We start from the raw sequence: 12,796 nt of genomic DNA on the forward strand, positions 1-12,796 counted from the left end.
GACCCCTAAATCACACCTACTTTCCCCTCGAGCCATCAACCTGTGGCCATTTCCCCTGAGCAGAGAAGAAATGGGGAGAGGGCAAGGAGATGGGATAGACCCCAGTCAGAGACTAAAGTTTAGAGCCAACTCTGCCGCTGGCCAACTCAGCCTCGTATGCAAAATGGGGACAATCGTCCATACCTTGCAGAGTCAGTGAGGCACAGCTGACGTGACCGTATGAGAGCGCTGAGCCCCACGTGGATGGTGACTTGCAGGAGTGGCCACCAGCAGGCTGGGTTTGAATTCCTGTTACACTTCTTACAAGCTGTGTGAATTTGGACAAGTGTCTTAACCTTTCTGCATCGCAGTTTCCACACAGATCAAATGAGATTTTATGGTTCCCATAAGATTGTTATGAGGATTCAGTGAATATAAAGTCTTTAGCTCTGGGTCTGGCACATAGTGAGCTCTCAGGAAGAGCTACCCCATTAGTATTGTAGGGTCACCTAATTCAGCAAAAAAAAAAAAAAAAAAAAAAAAAAAAAATAGGACTTCCAGTTCATTTGGAAATGCAGGTAAACAATGAATACTTTTTTTTAGCATAAGTATGTTCCATGCAATATTTGGAATGTACTTATACTAAAAAATTATTCATGGCAAAATTATACTAAAAAAAGTATTCATTGTTTATCCTAAAGTCACATTTAACTGGATGCCCGATATTGACCTGGTAACTCTACTAACAGGGTAGGCAGATGTGGAGAAACATGAGGGTGCGACTAAGTCTGAAGGTGAGCGGGGCTGGATGACCTTCTGCTGCTTTTTTAAACCTCGCCTGCAGCCTGAGCCATTCACGGACTTCCCTAGAATGTCACCTGGAAGCCTGCTTGGTGCGTGAGCCCACACTGCTTGTTCATTCCTTGGTCCTGCTTTTGTTCAGGCCCAAGGCTTCTGTCACTGTAACTCACTCCTGGGGCGGGGCTGCTGCTCGGATGCTCTCTGAGGTCATTTCTTGAGTGTGAGCCTGTGTCCCGTGTCATCAGCAGCCAGGGTGGTGGTCCTGGCGCAGGCAGTGGGTGCAGCGTACATGGTGGCTCCTCTGCTGTGGCTGGAGGTTGAGTGGCAGCGCTGCTCTTACATAATCGGTTTCTCTCCTCCTTTCTCTCTCCAGAGCCAGATTTCACACTGAGCCGCTGCAGTCAGAGAAATCAGAGAAAGCGCCACCCAGCCAGAGATTCCGAGGGGCCTGCTAGGGACTCTCTCCTCCTCCTCCTCGGGAAGGAAGACCCAAGGCCGCTGTCTCAGACCAGCTCCAGGGGTGCAATGGGACTCACAGCCACTGCCCCCCAGCTGTCCTCTGCCCTGCCAGGCAGATAAGGGCGGCTGCTGCCCCAGGAGCACCTGCCCTCTTTCCCCTGCCCGGCTGCTCCTCCAGGGCCAGCCTTTCCCTGACTTGGTGGCCACTTTTGCTGACCTGAGACCATGTAGGGCCTGCTTGGGCCTCTGTGGACACACCACTGGGGACAGCGCCTCTGCTCTCCGGGAACCCAGCACACCACCATGCCCCAGGGATTCGCCTGGCTGCGCTGTGAGTACTGGGGGTCCCTGGGGACCTGCCCCAGAGGCCTTGACCCAGAGCTAGGCTCTTCTGTAACCATGACAACCAGGGCATTCTTGCTGGTGAGAAGTGAAGATGCTTCCCAGCCTGACTGCAAGCGTCCTCGGGGACTCCCAGGCTGCCCTCTGCCCCGTGTGTAGCTGACCCCAGGTTTGGATGGGCGTGCTGGGCGTGAGGCTCAGGCTGGGTGGGCACAGTCAGTGGGTGGTCACAGGGACGAGGCAGGCCATGGGGGTAGGTGGCAGCATCTCACCTTCTCAGACTCGTTGGTGCTAGGAGTACGGTATGTGGCAGAGGGAGGATTTCCAGCCTTTCTGGGTGTGGCCAGTGGGCATGGGGTGAGGACTGGTGGAAGTGCCAGGGACCCAAGACACGTGGGAGAAGTGTGGCCAGGTGCCCAGAGAAGGCAGCCTGTCCTCTCTATCCCTCCCTCAGTAAAGGAATGAAATTAAAAAGCAGAGAGGTAACAGTGTTGTCTGTAAAAAGAGAAATAAGTTGAAATGAGGACAGGAAAAAAAAAAAAATGTTCTGGAAGCCTCTTATGCGGGTTGGGTGGGAGGCCAGACCAAGGTCCCTTCAGACTCCAGGATTCACTTTAATTGACTCAAATTCAACACATTTTTCTGTTGCCTCCCACATGCCCACTGGAAAGTCACTGCCATGACAACAAGGACCTGGTCTGTCTCGTGCCTCTGTCTCCAATGCCTGGCATGGAGGTGGGAGCTCAGGAACTGCTTGCTGAATAAACGAGGCAGAGGCCTTGAGCCTGCGAGGGATTCAGACAAGGGCTGAGTCTCCTGGGCCCTTGTGGAGGGACAGGACATTCAGAACAGATGGAAGGGTCCAGGGTCCAGGCAGACCCAGTGCTCTGGACACTTGCAGTCATGAGGAGCAGGGGAGGCAGCCATGGGTGAGGTGCCACTTGAAGTGGCCTCCAAGGCAGGGCAGTGAGGCCGCTGTTCCAGGCAGAGGGAACAGCGTGAGCGAAGGCTCAGCGGCAGGACCGTGAGAGGCCAGGCGGGAAGGCGGGTTTGGGCCCCGCTGGCCGAGGCCTTGGAGGCCAGACAAAGCGTGTCTACTTCACCAGATAACAGGCAGCCTGCAGGGTCTGTGAGCTGGTGGTGAGGGTCGTGACTGGAAGTTCCTCTGCTTTTAAAGTTCAGGCTGGCGGTGCTTGTAGGAGTCGCATTGCAGGTGTCCTCGCAGGAGGGAATGAGGGTCAGCTGCAGAGGTGCAGGTGAGAGTGAAAAGGCCTGGCAGAGGGGAGAAAGCTCCGGGAGGCAGATCTTAGGACTTGGCTAGGACTGGCTGGAGGTGAGGCAGACGGAGGGGATGCAGGGCAGGGGCTGCAGCCAGAGGGGCTGGGCGCTGGGGGACATTAGGCTGCCGTAACAAGTGACCAAAAATTGGGTGGCTTAGAACAACAGAAAATTTATTCTGTCACTGTTCTGGAGACCAGAAGTCTGAAATCAGGGTGTCAGCAGGGCCACGCTCCCCCGGAAGGTTCTAGGGGAGGGTCTTCCTTGCCTTTTCCAGCTTCTGGTGGCTCCTGGTATTCCCTGGCTTGTGGCAGCATCAGTCCAATCTGCCTCCATTTTTGTATGGCCTTTCCCTCTGTGTATCTCTGTGTCCTCCTCTTCCTGCAAGGACACCAGTCATTGGATTTGGAGCCTTCCCTAAATCCATGGTCTCATCTTGAGATCCTTCGCTTAATCACATCTGCAAGGAACCTATTTCCAAATAAGGTCACATTCTGAGATTCCAGGTGAGCATGAATTTGGGGGGATGCTGTTCAACACACTATACAGGCACAGATTTGGTTGCTGGGGGTGGGAGTGACAAGCCTCATTTGTCACTGCACGAAGGGTCAGCTGAGGCAGGGGACAGGTCCCCCTTACCCCCCACCCTATGCCAGGGAGCCAGGAAGAGAGCTTCTTACTTGATCGTTCTCCAGCCTCTTCTTCTGTCCCGTGGGTTATCTCTGCAGGGAGAGGGGGCAGGTGTCGTACTGGCTCTGGGGTTCCTGGGGTGCAGAGCAACGGGGGGAGAGTGGCCCTGAGTTTGCAGCCTGTGCTGTCCCTGCCTGGCCCCCCATTGTTGGCCTATTTCTCCAGGTGAGGCAGCAGAAAAGAAGCTTAAAATCAGAAATGGTGGTTGGGCTGCAGATGTAGAGGAATGCTGTCCAGTTTGGGGGAAGGCAGGTCATCTATGGGCAGGGTTTCTGGGGCAGCTTCTGTGCCCACCTGTGCCAGGCTGAGAGGCACGGTGGCACCCTGAGACATAATCCCTGCCCTGAGGCCACAGTTGCCAGGCCCCGGAAGCCCCAGACCAGGGCACAGATAAGAGCATCTGGGGTAGGGCTTGGGAGGTGGAGTGGACAGCCAGTGGTGAATGCCACAGGGGAAGGAAGACCCAGTGTGGACAGAGACACTGATTTTTAAAGAAAAGATTGAAATTTGGATTTTTATGTGAAATCCCTGTGGACCAGATGTGGCCCTTGGGACATCAACTTGCAACTGTTGCTGTAGGTCCATGGTTCTCAAAGTGCGGTCCCAGACCAGCAGCATCACCTGGGAACTTGTTAGAAAGGCAAATTCTCCTGCCCTGCCTGAGACCTGGTGAATCAGAGGCTCTGGGGTGGGGCTGGGGAATCTGTGCTTTACCCAGCTCCCCAGGGGATTCTGCTGCCTGATCCCATTTCAACTGCTAGAGGTAAATCCCAAAACTCTCGTGTGAAGTGCTCAGTAAACCAGACCATGCTGGGGTTGTCAGCATTATGGATTCATATGCTAAGGGCAAAGTTGTCAAGGTAATGAGTGAATTGGGTAGATGGTGGGGATGGTGTAGGCAGGGAAGACCTTGGGGAGCATGCTGGGTGATGAGGGGGAAGAGTCTCCATCTGCAGTGTGAGAGGATGCCCAGGACAGGGCAAAGCATAAAACCCTGCAGGCAGGAATGACCTTGACCTAGAGGGGTGGGTGCCAAGCTGAGAGGGTTACTGAGTTAGAGACAAGAAAGCAAGCAAGCAGACGTCAAAGGGGCACTCACTAGTTTGGTTTGTGTTTATCTGTTCTTTTGGTCCAACACTGTGTCAGGCACGTGGGAAGAGGGAGAGAGGAAGGAAGTATGAGATGGATTGTGAACTTGCGACCTTGCAGAAAACGTGGTCATTGGAGTTCTGTCAAGGGGAAGGGCTGGCTGGCCGCAGCCCACACAGGGCACGGGGCCTGAGTAGACCTGAGGATCCCAGTTGAGGGCTCCAGCAGGAGCAAAGGCAGGACCCAGCAGGGTGGGTCTGGAGGAAGAGGTGGGGCCAGAGAACAGGTTCTGGGGAAGAGAACAGGTTGTGGGGCCCAGGTCAGGGAGGGGAAGGGGATCCTGGGTACGAAAGTCTTCCTAGGTGTGAGGAAGTGAGTAGAGAAAATCCATCAGTAATTCCTACTCATAATCAGGGGTGAATCAGGGAGGAGACAGCTGGCCTGGGTTTTGCAAAAAGAAAGAAAAAAGATCATTAATATCCTATAAAATATAAAGAACATAAAAATCTCCCACAGAGATTTGGTATGAATTTCTAAGACATTTTCCAACCACACATGGATACTGTATAATTGACAAAATTCAGGTCATACGATGTATGCCATGTATCGTACAGTGTTGAATCATGCTTTCTTTAAAACTTCACAGAGCGCATTGCACATATTTTTCTCACCTCATAAACATATCATAAGCATTCATGGACAATGTGATTTTTATTGGCTGCAGTCATTAGAATAGAATATCTAGGCCATTTACAGATTTTTACTATTATAAAATAATGCTGTGGTGTAAGTCTTTACCCACAATTTGGTAATGTCTCTTTTTTTTGTTTTCCTTCCAATTTATTCCTAGAATTGAGTCTAGTGGGTCAGAGGGTATGGACATTATTAAGTCCATTAATAACAAAAATTGCCTAATTGCTCTCCAGGATCAGAACTCCTGCCTCATGACTTTGCCAGCATCAAGTACATTCAAACAAACCAAACAAAACCACAAAAACCTCTTCATTTTAATAGATGAAAAAATGACATCTGATGGTTTTAATGCACATTTCTTTATCTTATTGGTGAGGTTGATTTTTTGGACACATCTCTTGCCCATTTTTGTTCTGTACTTTCTTCTGGGATCGACTTAACCCTTATTCTATTTGTTAGAAATTCTCATATTTTTTGTTTGTTCAGTTATGGGGAAACCACGAAGGCTGTTTTTGAGGTCACAGTGACCCCCAGTGGTAAATGCTGGTAATGTTTCAAAAGGCCGCGCTGGTGTGTTGCAGGAATAGTCTTTGTGAGATCTGCTTAGCAACCCAGAATAACCAAACCAGGAGGTGCTGAGACTCACTGGTACATTTAACTGAGAGCGATGCCAAGGTCAGATACAGCAAGGAAGAAAGCAGCTGGGTCACCAAAGAGTCATCCCCATCTCCTGAATCCCTGGAGGGAAAATCCAGCAGCCGGCTTTGAAAACATGTCCCCCCTAGAGGAGGGGCTGAGGTTGTGCCTGCCCCATGGGGTGGGCAAGGGGAAGAGAATTGGAGACAAGCTCGGGGAGGCCTCCTCGGGACCTCTTCAGGCCAGGGGTGGGGTGGACATGGGCCACCTGGGCTGCTCATGCCAGTCTGTCCTTGCTGTCCTGGAGCCTAGACCCCAGGGACAGCATCCTGGATTCAGGGTGGGAAGTCCTTCTCAGGGTTCTGTGCGCCCGCTGCGGCCTCTCCCATCAGTACTCGTAACCCGTGAAAATGGATGAGCGCCGTGTACACGGGGGCAGTGTGGATGCGGGGTGTGGGCTCACGTGCTCTTGCTGGGTATGCCCCACAGATCTTGGGATCTTCCTTGGCATGACCTTGGGAAACGAGGGTTTGGAGGTGTGGCCCTTGACCCGGAACGAGGAGTGTGCGGTCACCGGCTTTCTGCGGGACAAGCTGCAGTACAAGAACCGGCTTCAGTACATGGTACTCACACAGGCACCACTGTGTCCCTGTTCCCAAGCTTCACAGCTCACCTGGCGCAGGGCTCTGGACATTTGGGACCCCTCCATGACTTGGGTCAGCCCTGAGCTTACCCCTTCTCCACCTTTCTCCACACACAACCCACAGGCCTGTCTGCACTTACTGTCCCCTCTCCTGCCATCTCCCGGGGCCTCCACCCCTCCTGCTTGAGCTGACCTTTGATCCCCCTCCACGTGGCACTGCTCTATGACACAGAAATGGACTCTAGGAGCCCTTTGGGGAACCCCAGGCACTTAGTGTGGGAGATAAAGACCTAGAAACTGGAACATTCGTTACTTTTCATACAGTGGAGACACCTGCGTGGCTATAGCTTTATTGAGATGTAACTGACATACCACACAATTCACCCATTTAAAGCCTACGATTCAGGCTGGCTGGTTGGCTCAGCTGGTTAGAGCCCAGCCTTGAAAGACCAAGGTCAAGGGTTTAGATCCCTGGACTGTTCAGCAGCCAAAAAAATAAATGAAGTGTACAACTCAATGGTTTCTACTATGTTCACAGAGTTGTGCAGCCATTCCCATAATAATTTTTAGAACATCTTCTACCCCACCAAAATAATATGTGTTTCTTGAAATAGTGGTCCTCTCCCCGGGCCTGAAACTTCTGCCACAGAAACCACGTATCCTGTTTCACCCTCCTGTGTCCCAGAGGAAAGTGAGCTGTCTTTATCCCAGTTGGGGGCCAGGCACACCTCCTCTGTAGAGGGCCACCTCTGCCATTGAAGGGCTGGGCCTGGGGCCTCTCCTGCTTATCAACCTTCATCCGGGAGCTTGGGGAGACTAAGTCATTTCTGCCTCTAACCTTGCGGTTTGTTCTTGTACCCCCAGAAACAATACTTCCCCATCAACTACAGGATCGGCGTGCCTTATGAGGGGGTATTCAGGATCGCCAACGTCACCAGGCTGGTGAGAATCTCCTGCTAGGCTGGGGAGCCCCCTGCCTCCTGTGACACTGTGGCCCCAGCCTGGGAGGTGCGTTGGTCTTGGCAGGTCACATTGCTGGTTAGGGGCCTTTTCCCGGCCCCCCGAGTAAGCCCAGGCCCAAGGTTGCCACCGTCCACAGTGGACGCCTGGAAGTCTGCTCCCCATGTGTGTGTGGAGGGTGTCAGAGCTGAGAGGCCAGTGTCTCAGGGGTTCCAGTGATTTCTCTTGTCCCCACAGCAGAAGGCCCGCGTGAGTGAGCGGGAGCTGCGGTACCTGTGGGTCTTAGTGAGTCTCAGTGCTACTGAGTCAGTGCAGGATGTGTTGCTGGAAGACCACCCGTCCTGGAAGTTCCTGCAGGAGGTGCAGACGCTGCTGCTTGATGTCCAGCAGGGCCTGCAGGTGGGCTGTGCAGAGGTGCGGGCAGGCAGGGTGTGTGTGTGTGTGTGTGTGTGTGTGTGTGAGAGAGAGTCTGAGGGGCATGGCTAAGGCTGTCGAGGCAAGAAGTGAATGCATGGAAAGTTCGGGCATTTCCTGAGGGGTGGGAGGAGTAGGGGAGGGGAGCAGAAAAAGGAGACTGTGGAGGGAAGAGGGGGTGGTGAGGACCACTGTGGTGACCGTGTGAGCCAGGCTGGGGGTGGGGCAGAAGAGGCCCCTGAGACTCTGTTCCAGGCTCTGTCTCTGTCACCATGGATCCTTGAACCTTTTGACTTGGTTTCTGCATGTAAGAAATGAGGTTCTTTTGGAGGAGAGAGAGGAGGGAATAATGGTGAATACCTGACATTATGCATTTGTCAAAACCCGTAGAGCTGTACAACACAGAGTGTGGACCTAATGTAAACTGTGGACTTCAGTTAATTAATAAAAATTAGTTAACTAAAAAAAAAAAAAGAGGTCCCCCTCTTCCTCCACTCAGGAGGGACCGATCTGAGACCTCACAGATATTCTCTGAGTCATAATAAAAGTTAGGTGGCAGGATCATCATTGCCCACGCAGGCCAGTGGGTGCCGCAGGACCCCTCCCCAACCCTCCTGCTATCTCGCCCAACCCGCCAGCCCTCCCCGGGCCCATCTGCTGCACTGCTCAGCTGGCTACCTGGCCTCATGCTGACAAGGCCCAGCCCCGGCCAGAACATCCAACCCCAGCTGTGAGCTCCCATGAGAGGAGGGCTTAGGGACCAGCACTGTTTTTGCAGCTGCCTAGAACTTTCCCAGGACAGGACTAGGGGGGAGCCTCCCTCAATTCCTGCAGAGGTCTGGAGACCCAACGATTTTCCTGGTGGCTCTTTCGTGCCCATGGGCAAGATGTGTGCTAGAGCTGACCTGGGCCTGGACTCTTTTGCTTAAAGTGTTGCACATATGGGTATTTTTTATTATTCAGATTTAACCAGCTTTTAAATCTTTCTTCTCTCTAACAATGTCAGTAGTCTCTGACCTAGCTTTTAAGATGGATTTAACTGATAGAAAAACCACCCTTCAGACTTCTTTCTCTATTAAATCTCGCAGTGGCTGTGTAATGTAGAAGCAGACTGGCCTGGGGGTTGGGCACCAGGGTTCTGTTGCCAATGGTGACTGTGAGCGGGTTGTTTCGCCTCTGGGCTTCAGATTCATCACTTGTAAAAGGGACAGGGCTGCAGTGAAGCCTGAAGTCGTATCCAGCTTTAAAACTCTGATTCGATGACTTCATTCTGCCTGCTTGTCTGCTGTGCAGGGCAGCGCTGCCTGGATTCTGGGCTCTGCTTTGTTCCTGAACCGTATTTCCCCTTGCCGTCATTGTTTCCTTCGGACAGAAACAAAAACAAGGTCCTAGGAGGAGATTTGGGGGCTGTGTGGGAGGGAGCACATTTTATAACATAAAATTTGCCATTTTGACCTTTTTAAGTATACAATTCAGTGTCATTAATCACATTCACAGTGTTGTGCAACCATCACCACCGCCCATTTCCAAAACTCTTTTCTCACCTCGGAAAGAAACTAAAAGCCATTCCACAGTCACTCCCCGTTGCCACCTCGCTGCACCCCTGGCCCCTTGCAATCTGCTTTCTGTTCTATGTACAAGGGGTCTTCGAAAAGATCATGGAAGGATCATATGATCTTTTACTTCCATTTTTTATTTTTTATTTTTTATTTTATTTATTAATTTTTTTTAAAAAAGATGACCGGTAAGGGGATCCTAACCCTTGACTTGGTGTTGTCAACACCGTACTCAGCCAGTGAGCGAACCGGTCATCCCTATATAGGATCTGAACCCGTGGCCTTGGTGTTATCAGCACCGCACTCTCCCGAGTGAGCCACGGGCAGGCCCTACTTACATTTTTTAAACAAACTTTTTGAAGTGCCCTCGTGTTTGCCTGTTCTATGTACTGCATGTAAGTGGAATCTCACAATGTTTGTCCTTTTGTGTCTGGCTTCTTTCATGTTGTGAAATGTTTTTAGGGTTCCTCTACATCATAGAATGTGTCAGAACTGCAGTCTCTCTCAGGGCCGGCCCATGGCTCACTCGGGAGAGTGCAGTGCTGATAACACCAAGGCCACAGGTTTGGATCCTACATAGGGATGGCCGATTAGCTCACTGGGTGAGCGTGGTGCTGACAACACCAAGCCAGGGGTTAAGATCCCCTTACCGGTCATCTTTAAAAAAAAAGAACTGCCATCTCTCTCTTTTTTTTTTTTGGTGGCTGGCCAGTACGGAGATCTGAACCCATGACCTTGGTCTTATAAGGCTATTCTCTCACCAACTGAGCTATCCGGCCAGCCATTTGGTCCTTTTCAGGGCTGAATAATATTCCGTGTTGTGTATATACCATGCTTTGTTTATCCATTTGTCTTGGGTTGTTTCCACCTTTTGGCTGTTGTGAACAATGTTGCAGTGAACACTGGTGCACAAATACCTGAGAACCCGTTTTCAATTCTTTTGGGGCATATACCTAGGAGTGGAATTGTTGGGTTGTACGGTAACTCTATGTTTTGCTTTTTGAGGAACTGCCAAACTTTTTTCCTGTTGAGGCTTTTGGAAGAGGGTCTCCTACCCAGCTCTCCTTCAGTTTGAGTGTCTCTGGATGGCACTGTGGCCCCAAGGGCTATGGCCTTGCATCAGGGTGTGGGGACATAACTATTGGGCAGCTGGGTTCTGGGGGCCCCGGGGCTGTGCCTTTTTTTTCCTCCTTCCATCCTTATTCCACCTTTGTGTATGAGTTTTCTAGGGCTGCTGTAACAAATTACCCTAAACTGGGTGGCTTAAAACAGGAATTTATTGTCTCACAGTTTTGGAGGCCAGAAGTCCGAAAGCAACGTGTCAGCAGGGCTGTGCTCCCTCCCAGGGCTCTAGTGAAGAGTCCTTCCTGCCTCTTCCAGCTTCTGGTGGCTCTGAGTGTTCCTTGCCTTGTGGCTACATCACTCCATTCTCTGTCTCCGTCTTCACGTGGCCTTTTGCTCTGAGTCTCCATTTCTGTGACCTTTCTCTTATAAGGACACTGATCATTGAATATAGGCACCATCCTTAATCCAGGATGTCATCCTGAGATCCTTAATTACATCTGCAAAGACCCTATTTCCCAAATAGGGTCATATGGTGCCAAGGGGTAGGGCTGGGAGGTAGCTTTTTACAGGGGGATGGGAGACACCAATCAGCCTAGGACACTTTGCCTGGGCTGTCATCTCCTTCAGGAAGGTTGTCCCAGCTAAGGCCCCACATTCCTCATGATGCCTTCTGCAATGGCCCTGGCCGCCTGTTCAGGGACTTTCCTCCCTCAGTGCCTCAGTGCTCCCCACATATTCCTGTTTGGTAAATATTATGAAGAGAAGCCACCTGAGCTTAGAGCTGGACACCGGCCCTGCCTGTGTGACTTGTGCCTCAGTGTCTCTCATGAGGTCTTCTCTTGTTCCTTGGGGGTCAACGGAGGTCTTTGCTTCCCGAAGGGTAGTTTTCCCCAGGTCAGGGGCTCCTCATGTGGTGAGGAGCAAGGATGCCCCAATTTCCCCCATCCCGGCCTGTACCCTGTGGTCATTTTTCCAATGTTGGAAAAGCAGAAGCCTCCATGTTGTGCTTGGGTGAGGGGCGGCGACTGGGACCCTCCCTGTGTCTGCAGGAAGAAGGTGAGAAATTGCTCATGGGCTCCTGGTCACAGGAAGTCAAGTCTTTCTTCCTTGATTTTGGGCAGCTCCAGGTCGGCAGCACCACGGTTCTCCTGTGGTGTGACCCCACTCTCTCTTCGCTGGTCCTGATGGTTTTCTCCCTTCCAGGACGTGGAGGCCAGCCCCAAGGTGGAAGCGGTGTTGTCCGTCCTGAATGCCCCTGGGCTGAGCCTGAAGCTGGTGCGGCCCAAAGCGCTGCTGGACAACTGCTTCCGGGTCATGGAGCTGCTGTACTGCTCGTGCTGTGAGGAGCGGCCTGGGCAGGGGCTGGGGGTGGGAGGCAGCGACCAGACCCAGCTCAGCGGGCCGAGCGGGCACCTTCCTGGCATGTCCTCTACTCCCAGGGCTACAAGCCATTTCTGGAAGTCGAGATGCCACGAACATGTGGCTCGGTCTGGGGGGAGGGTGGTCTTGACCACTCCTGCAGTCTCTCTTTTTTTTTTTCTGTCCCTTATAGGTAAACAAAGCTCCGTCCTAAACTGGCAGGACTGTGAGGTGCCAAGACCTCAGCCCCATGGCCCAGAGCCCTCACTGCAGTGTGTGGCCGCCCCGCTGTACCCCCTACCCCGGCAGCCCCCCACCTCTCTGCCCCGCTCCCTGCGCTCAGTGAAGCTGCTCGGGGCACAGGGCGAAGGCCTCCTGCCCTGAGCAGCTGGCATGGTGACCCTGGGTGGGGCAGCTGGACGAGCCCCCACAGTTCTACTGGACCTGAGACTTCAGGTGGTGGTGGGAAGCCCCCTTGGCCAGGAACCCTGGGAAGGTGTTTTTCCTTTGAGGCTGGGGGACCTGAAGGTGGACGGGAAGCGCTCCTGTCCCCTCCTGGTTGTCCCCCCACTGGAAAGGGTGCTGAGTAGCTCCTGTGCCTGCAGCAGTGAGAGCTGTGCCTGATGGGCAGGTGCAGACGGGGGACGACGCAGCGACCCCGGGACTCACGGAGGCTTTCCAGTCCGGCCAAGGCGGAGTACCAGGCAGAGGCCAGTGCCAGTGCCACATCTTGCCACAAGTGGATGCTCTTCCAGTTACTTTTATTTTTTCTATTAAACGTCCGCTTTGTTTGGTTTGGTTTGGTTTGTTTTGGTTTGCATCTGTGAGGGTG

At 52.4% G+C, this 12,796-nt stretch overlaps 1 protein-coding gene across 3 annotated transcripts; it reads left to right on the top strand.

Annotated features, from left to right (window-relative positions):
- The first annotated feature begins 1,534 nt into the window (after window positions 1-1,534).
- IL34 (interleukin 34) lies at window positions 1,535-12,634 on the top strand. 3 transcript variants are annotated; one of them, XR_010024701.1, is made up of 7 exons: window positions 1,535-1,570; window positions 6,457-6,590; window positions 7,475-7,552; window positions 7,808-7,969; window positions 11,809-11,944; window positions 12,158-12,420; window positions 12,570-12,634. XR_010024701.1 is itself a non-coding variant. In XM_063112978.1 (6 exons), the coding sequence occupies exons 1-6, from the start codon at window positions 1,543-1,545 to the stop codon at window positions 12,346-12,348; spliced, it is 729 nt and encodes a 242-aa protein (XP_062969048.1). In that variant the 5' UTR covers window positions 1,535-1,542; the 3' UTR covers window positions 12,349-12,630. The 3 variants fall into 3 exon arrangements, 2 of the variants coding, with proteins under 2 accessions (XP_062969048.1, XP_062969050.1); XM_063112978.1 differs by having other exon boundaries at window positions 12,158-12,630; XM_063112980.1 differs by having other exon boundaries at window positions 7,811-7,969; window positions 12,158-12,630.
- Window positions 12,635-12,796: the final 162 nt, after the last annotated feature.

Source organism: Cynocephalus volans, chromosome 10 (genome assembly GCF_027409185.1).
Source record: "Cynocephalus volans isolate mCynVol1 chromosome 10, mCynVol1.pri, whole genome shotgun sequence".
Classification (NCBI taxonomy): Eukaryota; Metazoa; Chordata; class Mammalia; order Dermoptera; family Cynocephalidae; genus Cynocephalus; species Cynocephalus volans.